This window comes from Mytilus edulis, chromosome 7 (genome assembly GCF_963676685.1).
Source record: "Mytilus edulis chromosome 7, xbMytEdul2.2, whole genome shotgun sequence".
NCBI lineage: Eukaryota > Metazoa > Mollusca > Bivalvia > Mytilida > Mytilidae > Mytilus > Mytilus edulis.
Window position 1 is genome coordinate 51902267 of NC_092350.1, and position 26494 is coordinate 51928760.

The 26494-nt window shown below is 32.2% G+C and overlaps 2 protein-coding genes across 2 annotated transcripts in view; one reads left to right on the forward strand and one right to left on the reverse strand.

The window, feature by feature from the left end:
* LOC139481760 (potassium voltage-gated channel subfamily A member 1-like) overlaps window positions 1–23799 on the reverse strand; it is an 82559-nt gene extending 58760 nt beyond the window's left edge. The window contains exon 1 of the mRNA XM_071265250.1: window positions 23569–23799. Coding sequence (XP_071121351.1) covers window positions 23569–23622 — 54 coding nt within the window. The 5' untranslated portion in view covers window positions 23623–23799. The remainder of the gene's footprint in view (window positions 1–23568) is intronic.
* LOC139481762 (U1 small nuclear ribonucleoprotein 70 kDa-like) overlaps window positions 1–26494 on the forward strand; it is a 65977-nt gene that overhangs the window by 16484 nt on the left and 22999 nt on the right. The window contains exon 5 of the mRNA XM_071265253.1: window positions 19533–19595. Coding sequence (XP_071121354.1) covers window positions 19533–19595 — 63 coding nt within the window. The remainder of the gene's footprint in view (window positions 1–19532; window positions 19596–26494) is intronic.

The window sequence follows — 26494 nt, forward strand, 5'->3', positions numbered from 1 at the left end:
TTTGTCTAGAAATTGAAGTTGGAAATAAAGTCATTTGAACTCCACGAAAGTAAACCAATGTACAGTACATATGTACTTATAAGATAGAAATCAGTGTTCCTGAACTAAATATCAATGACAGAATTTTTTTATTCAGAATCAGTTTATATAAATACATCTGCTTGTTGATTTTTACTTAGTTCCCATTTTCAGTGCAAACAAGCAGAACTAAGCAAATCAAAACAAAACAATTAAAGGCAATTTTACGACATTGATGAACAATCGACTGGTGTTCAGCAACGGAGTGAAATGGAAATTTCATGTCTGAGACTCCCCATTAGCCGTATTTTATGGAATTATTAGGAGTAAAAGTCTGTCTCGCTGACTGTTAAAGATGTTAACGACATGTATACATGACGCCGAGCCATTACCATGTAGAAATCGGTGTTGTACTAGTCACCCGGTTTTGTTTTAATGGATTAAACTGGAAATTATTGGGTTTAATTTCTATTGAATTTATCTGGAAATAAGCTGTGATGAAACTAGGTCAGATACTTGACAATTCTATTTGTAAACAAATCTTTTTATGTTTCATGATCAATTGAAAAGTATTAAAAAATTAATAGCCCCAGAATTGTTTTCCTGTATGCTTGGTCCACACTAAAGTTAAAGATTAAAACCTTTAACAAAATCTTTCAAATGTCTACATGAACTGTTTCTGTGCTTTATATAATGGTTATTGGTGCAATCACTTAATTAGATTTCTGTTCTGTTTACCGAGGCCTCATCATTCTGAGCATTGATTGTTTGCTCACCAGTAATGATCAATTTACTCAGGTGCCCTGTTATTTTTTATCAATGTTGACATATGATATTTCAGGCGAGTTTGTTCAAATTGTCAGTAGCAAACGTGAATGGGGAACTCTAGGCTTCTGTGATGCCACAATGTAATTATAAAACATTCTCTGTCAGATCAATAATTGTATTTATGCTGGTGATAACTTCGATAATCTGTTTTCAAATGCTATTAAGTCTAAAATAACTTCATCAAACGATAACTGTCCTAATAAATCGGCAATCCTTCATCGTTTCACTGGTTAATTTAATAGTTGGAGAACAAATCAACAGACTGGTAAGGGACCTGTATTTATCTGTTACATTTTCCCTCTAGTCTTTGGCAAACGGGTAATTGATGACCAAGAAAACAAGTGATACATGCAGACATTATATTTGCCCATTTATATTTATTAATCACAAGTGCAATGCAAAAGTTCCTGATAAAACTGATTTCTTAATGATAAATACATGATATATATTGAAGGATCAGAGTTTTTTGTTGCAAGACATTGTTTTTTGGTTTCTTGAGGATAATTTCTCATACATTTGTCAATCATACCCAATCTCCTTATTTTTTGTAAATGAAACATTCAACTGTCTAAAAGTTTTTTGTTTTGCTGTCCCTCTGCATATAAAGGCCGGGTATATTTCTTATTTGAATTTTTCAATGTTTTTTCTGAAGGTTTTAGTCTGGCTTAGACTTTCCCGTTAAGGTATACGTAGAATAAAGAGTTTCATGAAAAGTGCACGACAAATGAACTATAGCTTGAAAAAAGCTACAAGTTCAAGTGACATAATGGTTGTTAAAGATTGACATCTGCAAACAATATAGATAGGCATAGTTAAACCTGTCTATCAGTATCTTATATTCAAATTTGATTGAATGTTATCCCAACTGCAATTGTACAATATACAAACATAACAAGCAAGCTAACCAAAGTCTGACTCTGCAAGCATTAGGAAATTAGCTCTAAAGTCTGCAAATTCCAGGAAAAAAGAGCCATGTTGGTCTAATTGTTTTGTGTTTTATTTAACAAGTTTCATTGTCAATTCTGTAACTCTATTGGACATAACTGAACTGTTTTAATTACTTTAGCACTGGAGTGTGAAGTTATTTGTAAGTGACAAAAAGAAGTGTCTCAGTCTGCAACAAAGTGGTTATTGATTATTTGTAGGCTAGTAAATTATGCAGTATATAATTGACAATATCAGGTGTATACCTGGTTAGGAGGAGACATAAATAGCAGCTGGATGTAAAACAAAACAAATATGTATTGATTCTACTTATAATTGACTAAACATATTAAATTTTTATTATCCTTATGAAAAGACATCAATAGCAGTCCCATGTAAAACAAAACAAATATCATTGATTGTCTTTATAATTAACGAAACTGTTTCAATTTTTTATTATCCTTAGGAAGAGACGTAACTTGCAGTCACATGTAAAACAAAACGAATATCATTGATTCTATTTATAATTGACTAAACTGTTTCAAATTTTTATTACCCATATGAAGAGACATAACTTGCAGTCACATGTAAAAAACACCAATATTATTGATTTTGCTTATAATTGACTAAACTGTGGTTCAAATTTTTATTATCCTTATGAAGAGATGTAAATTGCAGCCAGATGTACAACATTGACTAAACTGTATCAAATTTTCATTATCCTTAAATGAAGAGACATAAATATGAGTCAGGTGTAAAATGATACAAAAACTGTGGAATCATAAATATTTTCATTAGATACTAATTTTCATGGATTCCGTGGGTACAGGGGAATCACAAATATAAATGTTCAACGAAATACAAGTTTTCAAAAATGCAGACTTTGCCAAAACCACAAATTTAAATATCTACAAATATTCAAGTTTTTCTAACCCACCACAAAAAATTTGTACCCACCAAAAAATAAATGAATCTACAATATTATTGATTCTACTTATAATTGACTAAACTGTATCAAATGTTAATTATCGCTTGTGACTGGAATCACCTCCTCCTTGGTGGTGTTTTGGTTGTACTGGTAAATCAATTACAAACCAGACAATTGATAGGTCATTGATTCTATGTAATTTTCTAGTGACTTCAAAGCTCTATTTTGTCATACCCTGGCATTGTAATTGTATTTGTCTAATAGATTGAAATGGCTGTGTCTATCAATTTGACATTGAGACATTAGAAAGGTATTTTAGTTGGTACTGTTGTAAAACTGGTCATAGCCGATAATTTAAACCCTTGCAAGGTTGAAAGAAACAAAACTGGTAGTTTCCTTGAAGTAGACAACAAAATAAGATATCCTCCACAAAAGCAACTTCATTTTTTGTATCTCTACCTTTATATAAGCCAAATAAATTGAATCGGAACCTTAACTTTTATGCTTTCAGTATGGGAAATGTGAGTGTCAGCTCATTTAAATTGCTAGTCAATTTCAGACAAACAATGTTTTGTACTCTAACCAAATTCTACTATTATAGTTTCAATGAAAGTTGAGCTGCTGGTCACCTATTATGTGGCTGTCTCTAGCTAAAATATTGACACTCAGTCACATCTTTACAACTTGTAACTATGGACTGTAATTATGTCGGCATTGACTATACACATGTATTAAAGTTGGTGATCTTGTTGATTATATCTGTAGTTTGTAATCAACCGTTTTAGTTATTGCATTTTTTACTGCATGATTCCTCTCTAAGGGTCTTTTATTTCAACATTCACACGTGTTTGTACTACATTTGTCAAGACTTGTCTTCCTTGCTTGTGATCAAGATACTAAATAATTGATGAGACTTAGTGTAATTGTATAGGAATAGTAGGTCCTTTAAGAGACAATGTAATATGATTCAATCCTTTGGGATACATTTATTTAGGCATAGAAAAAATGCTCTGTTCACACAAGGTTTTGAATAGTAAGACTTATTTTAGTTATAGATCATTGATTTATGGTATTGAGTAAAAGAACATGTACTGAATAATTTAAATGAAAAGATTACTTTTTTTTCTTGGACTAAAATTTGAATTTAAAAAAAACAATTACGTCTTTATCATAGTGGTTGCATGTATAAACATTTTGAAAATATGAGAAATTTTGTGAATCTGGTAAAGAATATCTTGGGGTGTTTTTTGCTTATAAATGAATGAAAAATATTTATTGCAATTTGAACGATTTGGTAAAAAATGTAAATTAAAATTAAAAAAAATAATTCTAATCATACATAGGAGGTTTATGATAAAAGATTCAAAGTTTCCTCATTGTCAAAAAAGAAATATGTGTTTACCATACACTGACAATGACTGACCAATCCAAACTTTTTTTACTGAAAATAATTTAAAAAAATAAAATTCACAGGTACAATTCTTGTAAAACATACCGGTAATTAAACATTCCTGACTTACAAAAACATCAGCAGCAATTGGCTTCTAGGTAAATACCATACCAAATCTGTTTGGAACCAGATAAAACAATAACCCTGTTTGTCAATCAAGTTATGAAGAACTTAACCAACCCTATTTTTATCAGCAGTACAGGACCTTAAACACAAATAATTTGCTATTGGCCTTAGTGGTATAAAAATTCTAATGATGGGGTTATGTCAATAATGAATTGAAAAGATAGACCCTCATTTTCCTGTTGCAATTTTTCTGCTCCTCATCCTGTTAGAGCCCCTATTGCAGGATCCATCTACTGTGGATTCATTATTTTTTCGTGGTATATCAATTTTAGTGGAAACCATGGGTACAGGTAAATCACAAATTTTATTGTTCAACGATTAAAAAATTTGGTTTGGTTTGTATGCAGACTTCAGCAAAACCATGAAATTAAATATCCACGAAAATGCAAGATTTCCTCTATCCACGAAAATTGAAACCCACGTAAAATAAATGAATCCACAGTATTGTATTAATTGTTGTTCCTGTCCTGAACATGCATGAAATATTTGTTACTGGACATTAAACAAACAACAATCAATCCTCATTAAAAATGGTGTTGATTCTTTTTTGGGGTACTCAGGCTTCATCCACCAACAATAGATAGCTGTGCTTTTATAGCCAAGTGTATGAAAGTGACATTTAACACCAACAATCAACCAATCTTCAATCATACCAGAAACTTCAACTTAGATCTATGTGTTCTAATCTCTTGCAAACATATGACCCAATTCAATACTCTAATTTCATTTAAAAATAGATTGAACTGTATCAGTGTAACTGTTTAGTTTTGAGATCTTGTTAAGTAGAGGTCAAGTTTTGCCCTGAAGTTATGAATCCTTTAAAAATCCAGGTCATGACTCTACTCACTCTACTCACCCGTCCAGCGGAACCAGTGTAACGAAACATGTTGTTTTGCAATTTATATCCCAAAAATCTCTACAGATGTAAGTCAACTGTTTGTCACAAAGTCGAAATTACGCCATCACTTTCGTCTGAGAACTATATCATCCAATTATCACAAGTTATATCTAAGAATAATGATTAATGTCAAACTGTCGCCAAGAAACATGCATATCTATTTCCTTAAAAAGTCGCCAATCCATTTAACGTTGAAGATAACTTGATTTTTTTGTCAGTGGAAAAATGACTTTTGTCATTGAGAGTGGCATTAATGACATTCGAAAAATTTCTAACTAAACTCCTCAAAAATAAATGGACTACCAAAAATTAGTTATGTTTGATGTCTCGAGTGAAGTGTTTTCACTTCTTTTGTCACGTCTTGTTTGGTTCGCTTGTCTTGGTCCCAGAGGAGTTAACTTCTCTATTCTAGCATGCACTCCATTCTAATCCAAGCGGTATTTATGAATTATTTCCAATAATTGAAAATGATTCCATATATTGAAACCAGTCATTTGATGTAATCACAAAGGGACGAAGATTTTTCTATTTGTTTTATAGTGTATACTTTTACTCTGATAGGTTTAAATCGAGAGAATGTCATCATGAAAGCATGACTAGCCGTTACTTTTTCAGTAGTAATTGAAACGGCAAATTGGTAAAAATGACGCTCTACAATTATAAATCATGGGAGGCTTGCCATATATGTCAACAGCTGATTTTACGAGTTTTAGTAGAATTTTTAAGATGGAGACTAATTTGGGAAACTAATTATAACATTTTCCAAAATTATCTGGTCACCCAGCTATTTGCAATAAAACTTAACTACATCAGTGTTAATGTTGACAGTAGAAAATCTATATTTACATATATGATTTCAGGCAGTGTCCTTAAATTATGGTGATTGCTTATGACAAATCAATCTGTCTATTTATAGTTTAATTAAGAACATGTACTTAACATAGTTAGTGTATTGTCCTACTAAATTGGAGCAGAGTATAATGTATTTGTAAATGATAAAACTTGTTTGTTTTAGAATCAATGATGGATTATTAATTATTGATAGCAGTAATTAAACTTCACTATATTCAAATGCAATTCAGCCATTATTCAATACAATATTTTTCATGAAAAGCATATTTAAATGTGTTTTTTAATGGTTTCCATTTTGCAAGATGGTTGGCTTTACCAAACAAAAGGCAACAATCTACTGAAAAGAATACCAATGTTGAAATAGCTTAATATAGTAAACAGTAGTGTGTTTGTATAAACTTGTTACTCTCTGATCAAGTATGCTTTCCTAAATCCAAATAAAATGTATGGCAATGGTAGGTTTCATGAAGGCGTTCTTCCTTGGTTTTGAAGATTTTCCTATTTGTCATTCCTTAGTTATAAAACTTTTAATTGTCAAAAAGTTTGCCTTATCCTGGATTTGCCCGACCGGGTTTAGTTACTAAGGTATCCAGTAGGAATTTTACTATACATGTACTACAAAAAGTAAAAATTGTTTCCTACAATGTGTTTTAGGGGGAAAATACCTACACCTGCAGTATTTATTACTGATCAATACTGTGGAATCATTATTATTCTTTACACACCAATTTTTCGTGGATTTCATGGGTTCAAGGGAATCACGAAGTTCAATACCCAATGAATTGCAAATTTTCTATATGTTTGTATGCAGACTTTGGCAAAACCAAGAAATCCATTATACACAAAAATACTGTCATTCCTTAATCCACGAAAATTGGTACCCTCGAAAATAAATGAATCCACAGTTTAATTGTGTTTCCCAAAAATAACTGGTTGTTTTTCAACCCCAAGGAAACGATTTCTGAATTTCGGTTATCGTCTTCTAGGCCAATTACATTATCGTCAAATAATTATGACATAACAGAACAGGTATATATATTGCCAATATAATGGATTAGTAGATGGTCCCTTGGGAAAGTTTTATTGGGTAGATTTTATAGCACAATAAATATTTGATAACTACTAATCTAAATGACGTAGGGTAGAATGTCCCAGTAGATATATGCTGGAAGAGCATTGTTCTGTATGGCTAACTAATTAGCATACAAATATCCGTCTTTAATATAGTTCCGTTTTCAAAAATTGGTTAATAATTCAGCAAAGTTTTCTTTTGAATATTTAGCATGTTTAGCACTGAGTATAAGTCATTTACTGAAAATACTAGGCAAATTTTAATAATAATGAACTCACTTGAAGTTTGAATAGTGTCTTTGTCATCATTCCCCAATTAAGAACACTATAAAAGGGGATCATTGCTAAGGTAAAATGGTTAAACAAAATGAACTGTCATTATTGCTGAATAAGAAGTACAAGTCTTATTAATTACTCATGCTAAATAGTACTATGCACAATTTTCAGCTCATACTGACAGAATTCTCGATGAAACCTTAGGATTTAAATTTACACAAGATTTAATAGTACAGGGCATGCTGACAGTATTCTTTATAGAACAGTGGTTCAAACTAAGGTAGGAAGGACAATTAGGTCTCAAACCTTTAATTTACGAAGATGGACCTTCAAATTGATACCTGCCCATTCAAAACAACCAATGTTATCCCCAAAAACTTTTATTCTTAAAATCTTAAAGTTAAAGTACATTCGTTCTACACTTCATCTCAGAATTATGTAATATTAACTCTGAAATGATCTATTCTCATGGCATCTTAATAGATAATGATATTCATCTCCATATACCATCTATTCTTTTTGCTGTCATTTTTTGGTATTTATCTTTTTCATTGTTAATAGTTGCTGACGTAAATCAGAAGCTGTTTTACTGATAAAAAAGATACCCTTGTTAGATATGAAATATTGCTCCTCTGTAATAATGATTACAAATGACATGGGTCTTTATGTAGAAAATATTTCATATGCAACCTAGTTTTATTTCTGGAAAAAATACGGTTTTGATTTAAATCTTTTGTCTTGCAAAATTGTGATTTTTGCTAGTCATTTTTCCATTACACCATTATTTGATAGAATATAAATTCGTTATTTTATCAGATGTTGGAAACATAATTGGTATATCAATATGTTTTTAAGGATCAACCTTTATTATAAGATATCGGGTCCATTATTGAAGAAAAAAAATAATGAATCTATTTGAATATTGTTAGAAATATGTGGATTATACTATAGACAACTCAGTACAATTGCCTCTAGCAAACATAATGACATCCTAGGTCTAATAAAATATAGACTTTATTGTAACAGATCTTGCATTCAGTGTTTTCATCAATTGCTCATTGTAGTTGGATAAGCCTTATAAATGTATATCACCATTCTAGAACATATGTACTTATTTTTTCAAGCTGAACATGACTGATATATAGTCTAACATAGATATATGTATAGATATAACAAAGAGATTTGGCTCTGTTCATCTGGTGCTGAATCAAATACAACAGTTAGATTGTAGTTTTACTGATGTACTACAGGAGTTATGAGTAGTTATGTAACAAATAATTGTCTCTAGCAAACCTCTTCTTTAAAAATTCTATTGAACACTTGCTATCATAGGCAAAACAATATTTTGTCTGAATAGCAAAATTGTACTACATTGCACGGACTGCCTTTCCTACTAACAGCTAATTGAACAAGAAGATTTCTTCCTTTTATCTTTTTCATAATGAAATTATCACTAGTGAAAAGATAAAATAATTTGGTTTTATCTTTTAAATTTATTTAGAAGTGATACTGGGCCACAAGATTTGTTTGAACGTTTCCAGGATTGAGCTAATTTTAAGTCAATGAAGATGTAAAATTATCGTGAGTTCTTCACTAATCTTAAAACATACTTGTATGTTCTGTTGTAGAATAAGCTATGTTACAAATCTTCCAGCAAATAAGATTAAAGCATATATTGCTTGCTTTTGTTGTTTATCCTAATTGTTAATGTTTATTACAAATGGTGGTCTATTCAGAAAACCTCGAAATTCCTTAAGTAGTTCAAGTCCTCATAAGAAATATAATTGATATACTGAAGTTCCAAATAACCTGGACTTGAGTTGGGACTCATGTTCATTCTGTGCTCATGGTCAAGAATTATAAATCTCATCTTTTTATGCCCCTGCCGTAGTCGAGGGGGCATTATGTTCTACCCTTTTCTGTAACATCCCAAATTGGTTTCCAATCTCTAACTTTAGTTTGCCTCGACCAAATGTTAAGAAACCTATAAACAAAGCTTATTACCACAAACTCAGACTAAGTACAATTAAGGTAGCTTCACTTTTACAGTTCTTGAGTTGTGTCCGTTATAACTTTATATGCAAGTGGGGGCATCATCTGTTCCTCATTTTTATTTGTTTTTATGTTATTTGATTTTTGGTGTTTTAACGCCACTTTTAAGCACTGCATTAAGGCTATTTCTTGGCGACCAGTTTTGATAAATAGGACAAAGCAAAAATGATTTACCTAAATGAATTTGTCATTCTCTGGCGTACCTCATTAGGGGTGATTGATGTCACCAAGTCTAGAAGAATGAAATTTAATGATGATGATGGATAAAAAGCCTGAGCAAAATTAGATCGCAAAATATGATTTTCAAAGATACATCTACTTTCATTACCCCAGGGAAAGAATTATGACAATTCGATTTACCGAACTATTTTGGGCCATTAGCACAATTAGGTTTGATATAATTTTATTTTCGTGTGTAGACTTCATTGAACTATAGAATAATTGGAGCTAGTCAAGTAAATACCAATCCTCTCCAAGCATTTAAAAATCCAATGAATTTTAAATCTGAATCAGAAACAGGTTGGTCTTGAAATTTACTCAACAACTGCATACACTGAATTTTCTGTCAATAGTATTTCTTTGTTGTTCTGTCATTATTTTTAATAGTATTTCTTTGTTGATAATATGCATGTTCAAAATAGCCCCCCCCCCCCCCCCAAAAAAAACAAAACAAACTATTGCCATCATATACAATTAACAGGTTCATTTTGAAAGACCAGGGACCCTGTTTAAGTAACTGTAACAATGGCTGTAGGTTTTATAAGGGGTTGCTCGTCTCTGATTGAAATGTTAAATATAACCTAAGATGTTTCAGAGTTCTCAATTTTTTTTCCCTTAGTGGTCCTTAAGGGAAATATGCATTGTTACACAAATAATGTATTTCTAATGCAAAATACTGGAATTGTGTTGGCCTTTGCAAATTTTGGTGGTCAAAACCTTGACCACCACTTTTCCAAAACTCTGAATTGTTTTGCTGTTCTATGGAAAACTACAATTTTACTATTAGAAAACTTATGATCTTGTCACATCTTTGACTTCTCTTAAGTAATGAAGGCTAAGGCCGTTGACACAACAGGCCCTTTGTAGTTGTTGAAATCCTAGACATTGACATTAGAGAGAACTGTGACACAGACAAACGTCAGGTCAACATCTTCATCATTCTCTCAATTAATAAAAGAAGCATTTTCTTTGACTTTTAGTCAGAAGTATCGAATCCCAAGTCTTGTAACATTATTGAAGCAGATGAAAAATTTCATTAAGTATGGTTTCATTTAACACTATTTTCTCAGGAGAAATATTTAGATGATTGTATGAATAAGTAACAGCAGAACGTTTTGATGTTGAAATCTTGTAAATATTCATTATTTTCTCTTGTTATATATAATTCATATTCTTAATGTTTTTGAGCGAGAAGCTGCAGTACATGTAGCAGCGTGCTTTGATTTTCTTTTTACGAAGAGAAATGGAATTTATTCTTTTGTTTTAGTGTTTGTCGCAGACTTGTTTTATTGCTGTGTTCCATAAATTTTTATTTTGATACTATATTGTATATTGTATTGTAATGCTCTGTTTTGTATCGATTTGTATTTTGCTCAATTTTAATTTGTCGTTGTATTACATTGATTGCATCTATTAAATAGAATTAAATGCATGAAAAGAGCAAGAGATAAAAAATTCAAAGCTTCAATTGACTTCCTGTTTGAAGGAATTTCACTTTCAGCATTATTATGTTTAATTGAAGCTAGATCGGGGGAAAGTGCTGCGTAGTTGCGCCAAGGAATTGACATTAGGAGTAGGAACAGATATCAGGTTGGCAATAATCATAAACTCCCATTCATTTTAGTATCAGTAGTGATTTTCCTTCAAGTTTCATGATTTAGTTCTAGTTAGTTTAATTAAAGCTAGTAAGGAAAAGTGATGCTTAGTTGTGCCAAGCACTTGGTATTGGGCTAAGAGCACAAACCAGGTTGGCCAACATCATAAACTATTTATTGTAGTGATTTCCCTTCAAGTTTCATGATTCAGATTTCACAATTTTGTATTGGTCAACAATGGTCAAGGATAATGGCATCATCATTTTCTGAATTCACAGTATTTAAAACTGCAATATAAACATTTCATATAGATTAGACTGTTGGTTTTCCCGTTTGAATGGTTTTACACTAGTATTTTTGGGGCCCTTTATATCTTGTTGTTTGGTGTGAGCCAAGGCTCCGTGTTGAAGGTCGTACATTGACCTATAATGGTTTACTTTTTTAAATTGATATTTGGATGGAGAGTTGTCTCATTGGCACTCACACCACATCTTCCTATATCTATTTCAGTCCATGATTTGACTAATAAAATGACAACAAAAAATGAATGTTTCAATAGTAACTTTTTTTTACAGTAAATCATTGTTTGTTTTGAAAACTGGTATTAATCATTGATGAGGTTGTTTAACAGCAAAGATTGCTACAAGATTGCAGCTAACAAAGTCATGATTTAAACAATATGAGAGGTTTATAGAACCAGACTGAATTCAAGTATCTATAGACTGTTCCTTGCATTGTGTTTATACAGGGCAACTGTTCTCTATTAGATTGTGTTTATAACATTGCCCAGACCAGCTGTTAAGTGTACAAAATGTATACAATGAGGTAAATATACAATCTGACTAATCTTCGATGAAAAATCAAATGTTTCATCAGCCGTAAAAAAAAACATGGAATTAGGAGAGGATAAATTGTATGGGATCCTTGGTACAAGTTGTAATGATGGCTTCATGACTGGAATGTAGAATAACTAAATTAAATGCTCCAATAAAATAATAAGAAGAAGTGATCTCTGTACATGAGACAGTCATAGATACATGGGATAAACAATCTTGATGTACACCACATGAGGTATCTTCAAAATAAAAATAGGAATATGATTGCCAATGAGACAACTCTCCACAACAGACCAAATAACATGAAATTAACAACTATAGTTCACTGACTGTATGGCCTTTAACAATGAGTAAAGCCCATACTGCATTGTCCGCTATAAAAGGCCCCTGGTGGTCTGCATACATGCACAGTATGATAAAACCGCATAAAGTCAAATGTGAATAATTATTTAAATGAGGCCAAGATTTGTTGAAGGGAATTCAAATAATGAGGGTTAACTGTTGGAGTTCAATATTGTATATTAGATGTGTGTAGGTCATTCTCTTTAACCATGCATGTGTTTTTGACCCCCTGTTTACATAAATAGATTCAGTCATGTGTTTGAGTTCAGTCTACCTTTTCAATGACCCAATTTCTCCCATTAACGAAAAATTGTTGAGTAAACTCAATTCAATTTATATACTTTTCCAAAAGAAATTTGAAAAATATGGTAGCAAAAAACATACCCCTGTTCCTGTTGAAAAAGAAAACATCTCCACAACCATGTATCAACCTTAAATGTTAAATGTAAGTTTCCTATCCTTTTAATTGTCCGGTTTTAATTTCACTTATCGCCCAATAGAGGATTACAAATCTATTTCCATAGCAGCAAGTGGACCTGTCGATTGCTGCAGTTCGCCATTGACGACTTTTTTGTGAATCTATGTCATCTTTCTTGTCCCATATTGCTAGTATCCAATCTTAAATAAGAATCTGTTTCTATTCTATTTCTTGTAGATGGCACAGATTTTTAAAAATCCAATCCGTATAGAAAATTATGAAATTGATATTTTTGTCATCTATTTCCAATGAAGTAAATTTCACAATTGATTGAAGGCATAATCTCTTTCTCAATACGACATATGTGATTATGTTGTGAGAGTTTATAATAGCGATTAAAACAGTAACCTAATCATCTTATTACACCCTATAGGTCTGATTTTTTACTCTCGGTACTTGTTGTATTCTCCATAAAAAGAATCACCTATTACAAAGCTATTTATATTTAATTGTTAACCTATTGAATTGTGTATAAAAAAAATAACTCCATATAAACGGTCAGATTCAGATGATTTCTGTATAACTCATCAATAATCAATTTCTGTTAAATATACCAAAGGGTATCAAACCTGCGATACAAGGTATATTTGTTTAGGTTGAGTCGTGCGCTGAACACGCATGGAGGTTTACACGTATTCAATTGTTTATTCCTTTCAGAATGTAACTTCGCAGAAATTTATACTGACAAATGGTAATACTCATCATGTGACACAGAATTGTCAATTTACTGCACTTATTTAGTCGAATTACTCCTTCTGTGTGTGGTTTGAAGATTAAAATTCCGTAAGATTTATAGCCCTCATTGATTCTGTTAATCCATCAGAATGCATTGTTTTGAGGGCATCTAGATCATGAATAATGAAGTTGCATTTAATTTTTGACAATACAACTTGTCAATAATTTTAAATTTGATATTCCACTGTTACTTTTTATCTCACTTCCACATTATGTTTTGCTGCGGTTATATATTTTAGCATCAAATAGTGTCCTTTTTAATTGCTTGAGATTTTTTGTCACATTTTATTTCTGTTTCTTAAGATCTATATCTAATAGTTGCGAGAAAAAAAATCCTTGGATTAAAAGGTGATGATTCTAGTCTTATGTCATCATCGTAAAATACTATTCCAACGTGATTCAAATCCCTGGATTATTTGTTCCTTGAATTTCGAAGCAATTGCTATCCCTGTATCATTGCCATCAGGGATCTATGAATTTGTATTTTTCTAAGGTTTTGTTGTTCTTTGAATCACATTTTTCACTGTTATCTCGAAATTTTCACTAGTCCACAGAAGTTTTTTGAAGTACACACTAAGGAGTAGGTTTATAGTTATCAATTTGTTTCATATGTTTACTGGCATATGTTTAATTTTCACTTCTATAATCTTGTTAATTTGTGAGGGTGGTCATGGGAACTGTTTCACTTCTAATTAGTTCCGCTAAATTAATCGACTTGGACAAATGACCAATGTAAACAATTGTAATTATTGATTAATCAGTCCATAATTCTATGATCAGACAATCTGTTCTTATATTGTAATTATAGAGCAGTTACAGAAATAATAACATTAGTGTAATTGACAACAGGGTATCAGTTTACTGGTTTCCAGATCAAAGAGGAGTAGGAAATATAACTATATCCTGAAATTCTATTGGGGGAATGGGGCAAGAGAAACAAATACTAAAATATTAATGGCTTTTTATTGTTTTATAGTGGACAAACAGAAGCATTAAGATTGATTTTGACTAGGAAAATATTGGGTTAATTGTCAAGGTAGAATATAATAATTAAATTGGTGAAAACGTTTGTTGCCTCGTGTATTAGTTGAATATTTTGTTTAATGGTAAATATTGTAAAGTGATTTTTCTTTAAAAGTACATTTGTGCTTGTTTGATCAACCAGATTAATGGTTAAATGTGAAATAAAAGATCTTGCTACTGAATACTACAGACAAGCTTATTTTACTTCTTAATTATAGATTTACATAAGTATTTTGAAGAGGGTACGGTACATTTGTATAGGTACATGTAACATCCTGCAGCTATTAGTTGAATTATTGTCATTCCTTCATTCCTTTATTAAGTCCTCTGTCAATAGAGTAAGCATACAGCTGAGCCAAAAGTTATAAATGAGTGAAGTTACTTCTACTGTTATAAAGTTTTGAGTAAATTTATTTCTATTGTTAAACAGTTTTGCATCCAGTAGAAATGGGAAAGATTCTGGGGTACAACATCATCTACATCTATTAGCATGGTTTTTAAGAATGAACAGTCCTCAACTTCTAATGGAAAACTTCTTTATCTTGTTAGAAGTTAGAAATTTAAAAAAATGTTTTAAAACAGATGTTTGTGCAGGGTCTTGATAGGGTTTGCAGATTAGAAAAAAATGAAGAAGTAAGAATTAAAAGAATAGAGACATTGGGGAAAGTAAGCAAAAGAGAAAAGTTTTAGATCCCCTTATGTATGTAAACTGGTACCTTACATAACTGATGTTGGTGCATGTTACTGGCACCAGATATACCGGTAGTTGCGGATCAAGGGGGAGGTTCTGGGGGTTAAGGAACTTGGAACCCACCCTTTTTTTTTGGACGATCCCCCTTTTAAAAATGGCTGGATCTGCCCCTGTACCGCTGGTACCTGATATGAATGCATTATGTCACTGGAACCAGGTATAAAGATCTGATATGGGTGCATTGTCACTGGTACCAGATATAACTGATATGAGTGCATTATGTCACTGGTACCAGGTATAAAGATCTGATATGAGTGCATTATGTCACTGGTACCAGGTATAAAGATCTGATATGAGTGCATTATGTCACTGGTACCAGGTCTAAAGATCTGATATGGGTACATTATCACTGGTACCAGATATAACTGATATGAGTGCATTATGTCACTGGTACCAGGTATAAAGATCTGATATGGGTACATTGTCACTGGTACCAGATGTAACTGATATGAGTGCATTATGTCACTGGTACCAGGTATAAAGATCTGATATGGGTACATTATCACTGGTACCAGATATAACTGATATGAGTGCATTATGTCACTGGTACCAGGTATAAAGATCTGATATGGGTACATTATCACTGGTACCAGATATAACTGATATGAGTGCATTATGTCACTGGTACCAGGTATAAAGATCTGATTTGAGTGCATTATCACTGGTACCAGCTATAACTGATATTTGTGCATTATGTCACTGGTACCAGGTATAAAGATCTGATATGGGTACATTGTCACTGGTACCAGATATAACTGATATGAGTGCATTATGTCACTGGTACCAGGTATAAAGATCTGATTTGAGTGCATTATCACTGGTACCAGCTATAACTGATATTTGTGCACGTCACTGATACCAGATATAATTGACACTCAGACAGTTGTGCATATTACAATACATGGAGACAATATTCAATATTATGGATAGTATAGTATTCATTCCATGTTTAAATGTCAGCAACATTTCTAGAGAATTTTTACAAACCTACTGAGACTTGTTTTGATAGAGGAGATATCTGTAATATATCTAATGTGAAAATAAATTCCTTTGGGTTGGTATAATGTAGCTAATATACAGTTTATCTAAATGTATTGGTGCAGAAATATACTTTATGGAAACATTAGTAGAAGCTATTTGTTTGGGAAAAAAGTGATATAAATGCAAATGTTGAAACAAATTGAGTTCAATTAAATTTAGATAGTAAACAGTATTTGGAATATATAGTAGATTCAAGATAGGAGAAATTATTATGATTGATAGGAATTTATATGCTTACTAAAAGTCATATAATGAAGGGGTTACTGCATTAGTTTGATTACAAAAAGAAATAATTCAGTGAGGCTCCACAGTCCTGATGTACTGTAAATTCAGAAATGATTGCCATTTTTTAGAAATATACAAACATACGAGATTTATTATTGCAATTTAAGAAAAATCTGCAAACAGATATATGTTTCATATATCCAAAAATTCAGGTTCATAATATTGCGATACTCACCCATTCGCATTAATAAAAACCAGTGGCGGATCCAGAAATTTTCATAAGTGGGGGCCCACTGACTGACCTAAGAGGAGGCCCGCTCCAGTCACACTTCAGTGATTCCCTATATAAGCAACCAAATAATTTTTTCCCAAAAAGGGGGGACCTGGGCACCCCCTCTAAATCTGCCTCTGAAAACTTGCAATAATTTCTGAATTTACAATATTCATATGATTTTTCTATTGAATAAATAGCTACGCTAATATAAAGCTATGCCAGCATGACTCTTATACAGGCATGGGGTAATCGTAATCAGTAATCGTAATCAGCTGTAATCGATTACATTTTGAAGTGTAATCCTATGTAATCAGTAATCATGCCATTTCTGATTAAAAGTAATCGTAATGTAATTGATTACATGGCAAAAAACAGGTGTAATCATGATTACTTTTAGATTACTTTAAGATTACATTCATAAGATTACTTGATGATTACAAATCTTGTATGAATATGAAAATAGTTTTTGATAGACAAGATGAAAATAAGAAAATGTAAAGCTTGAATGAAAAATCATGAAACTAGTAATCACAATGATGGGACCTTGTTTAATGTGATCATCTATATAACAAATTTGTATAACCAAGTGTTTTATTTTGTTTTAACAGTTTACAAAAAGAAATTTACTGTCCAATATTTCTTTGTGAAATTGAGCTCTTATGATACAAGAATATGCCTTGAAAGCATTTGTTTTCCTTGATTGAAAACTTCTGATATTAACTCCAATTTCATATAAGTTTACCCAATATTTTTACATAAATACATTGAAATTCAAATGTAGAAAACATTTAGTTCCTATTTGACTTTGATGGTCGGCATAAATATATAAGCCCACTTAATTCAAAATGGAAGTTAAAACCAGGTTTAATTTATTGACAAAATTGAATGAATTTTATTTTCCATAAATTCGTGTATAATATGTGCTTTCTTATTTTTATTCTTTATTAACTTTATTAGCCTTAAGGCTCACCAGTATAAACAAGTACATTTTGTACATGTACAGTGTATACATATGGCATAAATATTGCAAACAATATGCATAGTAAACAATAGGTGACAACAGAAGTTTCATCAATACAATAAACTGTTGCTTAATATAAAGAGAAATGTATAATCTTTCCTAAGTTACAAAACAGTTTTGTGTTTTCACCCGACAATAATTCTATTAATTTCAATTAGATCAAGTATTAAAAATTTTCAAACAAATAATGACAATCAACCACTTTTAACTTTATTTATATCGTTATTAAGACAATAAAATTTTAATACCCTGAAGCCCACCCATTGTTTGTTTAAAAAAAATGGAAGTAGTGATTAACACCTGTAAAAAACATTAATGGATGTGTCAATTATGTCCCAACAGACAATAAAACTATACTTAATTAATTTTTCCTTATTTTTCATTTTTTTTGTTAATTAGGCAGTTGGTTACAATTTGTAGTTAAAAATAAAGTTACATCTTTTACATAGAGAAAGGACACTTGTCTATAGCTATTTTATCAAATTACACATGTTACACTGTAACTGTAACTGTCGTCTATAAATTCTTTTAATAAATTAAGGCTTTGAAAAAAAATCACAAAAATAAGCGGATAAAAAGTTATAAAAAAACTTTGATATGGCAATATACAATGTAATCATAAGTAATCTTAAGTAATCATGATTACAATAAAGAAAAGTAATCTAATGTAATCGATTACATATGAAATAGGGTGTAATTGTAATGTAATCGATTACATTTTATTAGCAAAGTAATTGTAATTTAATCGATTACATTTTAAAGTAATCGACCCCATCCCTGCTCTTATAGTAGACGTCACCTAATCACATGCTAATCTTCAATAATCCTTTTCCACAGTTCAGATTTTAGGTTCTACCGTAAATGAAAAAAAATATTGAGCCATTTTACCAGTTGTTATTGGAAACAATGGTAATTCTATTAGAAAAAAAGTTGTGAACGATCTTTGTTGTTTGAACAGTCTCGTTTAAATCTTAACCTTGACGAGACAATTATACGACACAACACGAGGGATTAGGTTTCCTATTGTTTTGAGTATGTTGAAGAATGTCACGTACATTTCTGTATTGTTATTAGAAAGTGAAATTGATACATTTTAGTCATCTATATCGGGGAAACTTATGTAAAAATGATAATTTTCAAGTCTTTTAGTTTTCCAATGAAATATGCATATTGCTTGGAGCTAGAAGCCATTACATTTTGTCTTGAGATTTTAGCTTTTGCTCTGTGTTGAAGGCCACACTGAAATTTTCTAAGAAATGTAGTTGAACTGCATTTAAAACTTTGAATCTCATTTGTGATCTTGAAAGAATAAAAACCTGCACCTGACTTATTTGATTTAATTGTTTTCTGTATCATGACCAGAATGCATACTTGGCAAATTTCTCAATTAAAGTCCTAACAGAGTTACAGTAAACTATTAGATAATATAAGAGTTGCCTGTTGAATGAAATTAGGCAATCCGTGAGATGATAGATCACTAAAGCTATCCCAGTATATTACCTTGCAGTTTCAGAACGCTTTTTTGTACAATCCACATGAAATTACTAATTTTGTCTTTGTATTTTTCAGAACTTTGACACCAGTGAATCTAAACTAAGAAGAGAATTTGAAGTATATGGACCTGTTAGAAAGGTAAGATCAATTTGTTATGTTGTTATGCCCCACCTACGATACCACCTACGATAGTAGAGGGGCATTATGTTTTCTGGTCTGTGCGTCCGTTCGTCCGTCCGTCCGTCTGTCTGTCTGTCCGTTCGTTCGTTCGTCCGTCTGTCCCACCTCAGGTTAAAGTTTTTGGTCAAGGTAGTTTTTGATGAAGTTGAAGTCCAATCAACTTGAAACTTAGTATACATGTGCCCTATGATATGATCTTACTAATTGTAATGCCAAATTAGAGTTTTGACCCCAAATTTATGGTTCAATGAACATAGAAAATGATAGTGCAAATTTCAGGTTAAAGTTTTTGGTCAAGGTAGTTTTTGATGAAGTAGAAGTCCAATCAACTTGAAACTTTGTATACATGTTCCCTTCGATAAGATCATTCTAATTGTAATGCCAAATAGAGAATTTATTCCAATTTCACGGTCCACTATACATAGAAAATGATAGTGCGAGTGGGGCATCCGTGTACTGTGGACACATTCTTGTTTTTTTCTTTCTTTCTTTCTTCGTAATTTGCTAAATAGTTAATGAGATGAGTTATAAAATTGAGAATGGAAATGGGGAATGTGTCAAAGAGACAACTATTAGACCAAAGAGCAAAAAACAACTGAAGGCTACCAATAGGTCTATGCAATTCTCAGGACATCAGAACTAGCCATTGTAAATAATGTGTCGAATTAGTGCTATATTGTCTTGAAGATTAACCAATATCAGATTGGGTTTTATCTAAGTATAAATCATTGCAATCACTTCTCGTGGGAGTCCTCATTGTAACATATCCATACAATTTGATCTTGGAAGTCAGGATTCAAGCTGCTCTATGTTTACCATACATTAAGAATAAATAGCAGATATTTCTTGCAATGATAACTTTAAATAATACCTTGAGGAAGCTTATGACATTGCAAATTAAATTTGTGGAGATTCATTGTAAAAGTTTCTAGGTCCCTGCTGGAAGCAATTGATTTCTGGTCTGATGTAGGATTGTTATGGTAAAGATCTATGTAATATAGTAAAAACAGTCTAAACTGGATATTTCATGCCTTCTGATTTTATTTGCATTAGACAGATGTTTTGTTTACCTGGGTAAAATACTTATAGATATTCCTTATAATTCTGTCTTGTTGCTTAGATTTCCATCAAGTTTAAGGTTTGCACAGGGTAGATTCATAATAGGTTTTAAAAATTTATTATATATGATGATTTCTATTATTGCTCAAGGTGGTTTGAGTATCCAGATGTCAATATTTTGGTTTCTTGACAAGATTTGTTTACGCCTTAATGAATCTTTTATAAAATTTGGGTTGATAATGCCTTCATGGAATGAAAAAAAAAGTTCTAGTGACCTAAAGATTACAAGGTCAAAGGTCATGGTTACAAATACATTTGACACAGAAATTGTGGCAACATTTGATTTTAAAAGGATGTCATTTGAACAAAATATGATATCTATCAATCATGGTTTGGTTTCAGACTCGTTTGTAATCCAATAAGAGAAGGAAGAAGACAGACCCCTATGGATTTTTGAATTATAAGGTCAAAGGTGAAGGTCACAGCAGTTATTGATAGATTGATTTTGGAACAATGATATACCTTGTATTTATTAAACCATATGTCCACCTTTCATGCATAATTTATGAATTCAAACAAATTCCTGTAAACAAGCAGTAAATATTTGTAGTAAGCACAACTTTCCTTTTGAGTTACATTTGAAATTTGGCAGTAAACAGATCCGTGTTTGCTGTAGAAGATTGATCCCTATGTTGATCTTTTAAACTATGTATCAATAAGCATGACTTACATCTGTCAGACAAGATCACATCAGTGCTAATCAATTTATTATTTAACCTATCCAGTTGCATACCAAAATATATCTATATTGTATCAGAACAGATGGGGGTTTTTGAACATGATTGTTATTTTGTGTATTGTATATCCATAGTATTATAGGTTGAATCCATATTTGACTTACTATAGCAATTCAAATGTTTAAAAAATAGCGACATCTGTTACAGATTGTTGAAGTTCAACAACAAAATTCTGAAATTGTCTGTTTTTCTTAATAATATCATCAACTTGTTCAACTTGTTTTGGTCAGACAACTAAAATGTACTAATTTTTGTCTCGCCTTGACAGAGTCAAAAAGCGAGACATAGGTATGCTGTTTCCGGCGACGGCGTCAACAATGTATTAGTTTGTGATTAGCACTAGTTTAATTATGGTAAACCACAAGGGGAAGGTCAATCATATTTGGTATGCAGTTGTATAAACATTGGCATATCTCATTTCCATGGAGATAATTTGGCCCCGCCCCCTTAGTCATGGTCTATTGACTTCGAAAATACAAACATTAACTTGTCATTGAAGCTCCAAAGTGTTCCTAATCAATAATTTATAAGTTAGAAATAAATTACGCAGATTCCATAAAACATGTAAAAGATCTGCTACTGACAACAAATTTAAAAGAAAAAGCATTCAGATATAAGACTACAACTGGCAAGGTATGTTCTATGTGTACAGTATGTGTTTCAATAGTCAACATGCGGTGTAATAAGGGCAATTGGCCCTGTGGTCAAGTGTAAATGATCTTCAGCCCTTGACAATAAAGCAATGTAACTGTTATACTCGTAAGATAATATCAAACGTCATAACTTCAATGTATGACGTATATGCTATGATGATTTTGGCGGAGAAAGTCAAAAGTCTGGGATGCATTACTATGGTAAAAATGGAATTAGTAACATAAATATACAAGGCATACTCTTTTCATTATTGTTGGAATTCAGGTGAGGGGCCTTGCTAAGGGTTTTCTGAGTTCATGTATCAATAAATCCTCTGGTTCAATTGAACCAATGATAATAAAGCATTTCTGTATTCTTAACATTTAAAGACAGAATTTTTATAAGAGGAAAATTAAAGAAAACTTTTGTATGTTTATTTTATTTTTGAGAAGCAAATTCAAAAATCCAATGGTAGGCACAAAAAGTCCTGTATGATCCTGCTTACATTACCGTCAAAATTATAAATAGAGAGACATGTATACATGCAAAGCATAAGATCAATAAAACAAGTGGCAGATTCTTACAAGTATGCAGTAATTAATTTTTAGTTCCTTTAGACTTTCCATGTGATTTACTTTGTTACATTATAGATCATAAGCAGATGTCATAAGTCAGTCTGAGAGAAGTCTTAATTATTTATATAAATGTGTGATCCTCTTAAAATCATGCAGCTAAAAATAGAAAATGTGAGACATAGTTGGAAAAAGAGCGGGAAAATTATTTATTTCAAACGACAGTGTTTTAATTCAGTTTTTGGTAGGTTTTAAGGTAGTTTTTAGGATAATCCTTATTAGTAAACTTATTTTAAAACTGAACTAGTATATATTTGTTTAGGGGCCAGTTGAAGGACGCCTCTGGGTGGGGGAATTTCTCGCTACATTGAAGACCTGTTGGTGACCTTCTGCTGTTGTTTTTTTCTATGGTCGGGTTGTTGTTTCTTTGGCACATTCCCCATTTCCATTCTCAATTTTATTTTTTACAAAATTGTATCTTTATTTGTTTTATTTTAAAAAAAATCAAAGTTATGTAATATTAATACAACAGTTGGTCCTTAGTTGATCATTATGTAAATTAATTATTGATATATGCAAATTGCTAAATATACATGCAATTTTTTTAAGAAATGTCAGCTTTTGTTTTTGACCTTAACTGACAAACATTGAATATGGTAACAGGTCCCTTCTTCAACAGTAGGTTTTTAAAAAGTGGATATTAGATTTCAAGGTTTTGCCACAAAGTCTGCACACCCTCCTATAGAAAATTTACGATTATTTTAACATTTAAACTTATGGTTTACCTGTACCTATGAAATCCACAAAAATTGGTATCCGACAAGTAAAACTAAGTCCCCGTACTTAAATAAAAGGTAAACAAGCTCTTACCTCATCACCACTGCTTCCCCAGAAGAAAATTCCACCGAGCCTATTGAACATCATAATAAATGTCACCAGGCACTGACAGGGAATCACAAGAATTTCCTATCTAATGCAACGCACATTTTGACAGCATCATTTGATCAACACTAGAAACAATTAGGGGAATCGTTGAATGATACATGTATGAAGCATCCTTAGGTTGTACAGTATTCACATTAAGCTGAAAAGTCATATGTCAAAAGTACATGCAATTGTACTTTTTTGTAAAAAAGATAAAAAAAGTTGAAAATTTATAGCTGTTGTTTGCTCATATGCAACAATGTTATACTTTGGCAAGTGAATAGCGCCAAGTTGTAGCGATCAGCTGTTAGATAATTTGTCAATGAGATGTACTTTAGGAGAATTAATTATGATTTATGCTGTAAGGTTAAGTCTAAACCATTTAAATATCACAAACTGACAAGGAATTATAGCCAATGAATTTCTCTTTGATCATATACTTTCCAACAAATAGTGAAAAAGCAGACGTCCAGTCAAATGGTATGACCTCGGTTCATTACACAACTACAGTGCACATTATGCACGAATAGTATGATACAGGTGCATGAAGCATATTCCATGTCATAAATTTCAAATGCATCAACACACCAGAGAACACAGATATTAAGATTGTGGCATTTTGACAACCAGATACTTCCTAAAACATCATAGTTTAGATATGGCACAAATACATGTAGATGCTTTAATTCATGAACAAGAGGTATTTGGACCAGAAGTGAACATTAGATGTAAAAAAAAAATACATAAAACAAGCAATGTGTGTTAACTATTTGGCAGAGAGAGTGAAAAAGTATATGAGTTACTCTACCAACTTATGAAAGAATATGATGTTTTTGATGTATAGGATTAGGCAAAGCTTAACTAATTTGTCGGTTATTATGACTGAAGAGCCATTATTCTTAAGCCAAGCTGACATAGTGTGGTCAGTTTTTCAAGATATTAGTCTTTAAGTCATTACTTAATTGTTGTTTAGTGTTATGAATCAAGTGTTGTGCTTTAGACCACAACCATTATTTTCAAAGTGGCTACAGTAAGCAGATTAAATTTATTGGGACTGGTAACAAAACCAGCAGTTTAGGTCTATGTTCAAAGTTAGACCATGCTTATTGTTATAGTGAAAGGTTGCTTGATTCAGGCTACATGTAATCAAGAACATTATCTATCATTTGCCTATTGGGCATCTATATTCTAAAATGTAAAACTAATTGCCACTGATTTATTTTTCACAGCAAGAAAAACAAATGTTTTTATCATGTATACAGTTTTGCTTTTAATCTCTTGTATTACTGTGTCAAAGGTATTGAAAAATTATTTAAAAAAGGCCAAGGGTGTAAAAAAAAGTTGTTATTTAATCAGTATGTAGACAGTATATGATGTATTAAGATCATCGGAGAGATGATGGTGTTTATTAATGATAATTGTTACCATATCTATGTTTTGTATACGTAGACAACACTGAGTGATATGTTTATTGATGGGTGATAAATACCAGTATTGGAGTGAAGCCATCTCCTTGTCAGTTTTACTGTTGTCTCACATATGCTACATCATTACCAGAGTGTTTCATACTTAGGCCACCTACTAAATGGCTATAATTTATAGTGTGGGTTTGGTTTGGTGTGGAGTCTTTAGGCCACCTACTAAATGGCTATAATTTATAGTGTGGGTTTGGTTTGGTGTGGAGTCTTTAGGCCACCTACTAAATGGCTATAATTTATAGTGTGGGTTTAGTTTGGTGTGGAGTCTTTAGGCCACCTACTAAATGGCTATAATTTATAGTGTGGGTTTGGTTTGGGGTAGAGTCTTTAGGCCACCTACTAAATGGCTATAATTTATAGTGTGGGTTTAGTTTGGGGTGGAGTCTTTAGGCCACCTACTAAATGGCTATAATTTATAGTGTGGGATTGGTTTGGGATGGAGTCTTTAGGCCACCTACTAAATGGCTATAATTTATAGTGTGTATTTGGTTTGGTGTGGAGTCTTTAGGCCACCTACTAAATGGCTATAATTTATAGTGTGGGTTTAGTTTGGGGTGGAGTCTTTAGGCCACCTACTAAATGGCTATAATTTATAGTGTTGGTTTGGTTTGGGATGGAGTCTTTAGGCCACCTACTAAACGGGTATAATTTATAGTGTGGGATTGGTTTGGGGTGGAGTCTTTAGGCCACCTACTAAACGGGTATAATTTATAGTGTGGGTTTGGTTTGGGATGGAGTCTTTAGGCCACCTACTAAATGGCTATAATTTATAGTGTGGGTTTGGTTTGGGGTGGAGTCTTTAGGCCACCTACTAAATGGCTATAATTTATAGTGTGGGTTTAGTTTGGGGTGGAGTCTTTAGGCCACCTACTAAATGGCTATAATTTATAGTGGGTTTGGTTTGGTGTGGAGTCTTTAGGCCACCTACTAAATGGCTATAATTTATAGTGTGGGTTTAGTTTGGGGTGGAGTCTTTAGGCCACCTACTAAATGGCTATAATTTATAGTGTGGGTTTGGTTTGGGGTAGAGTCTTTAGGCCACCTACTAAATGGCTATAATTTATAGTGTGGGTTTAGTTTGGGGTGGAGTCTTTAGGCCACCTACTAAATGGCTATAATTTATAGTGCGGGATTGGTTTGGGATGGAGTCTTTAGGCCACCTACTAAATGGCTATAATTTATAGTGTGGGTTTGGTTTGGGGTGGAGTCTTTAGGCCACCTACTAAACGGGTATAATTTATAGTGTGGGTTTGGTTTGGGATGGAGTCTTTAGGCCACCTACTAAATGGCTATAATTTATAGTGTGGGTTTGGTTTGGGGTGGAGTCTTTGGGCCACCTACTAAATGGCTATAATTTATAGTGTGGGTTTAGTTTGGGGTGGAGTCTTTAGGCC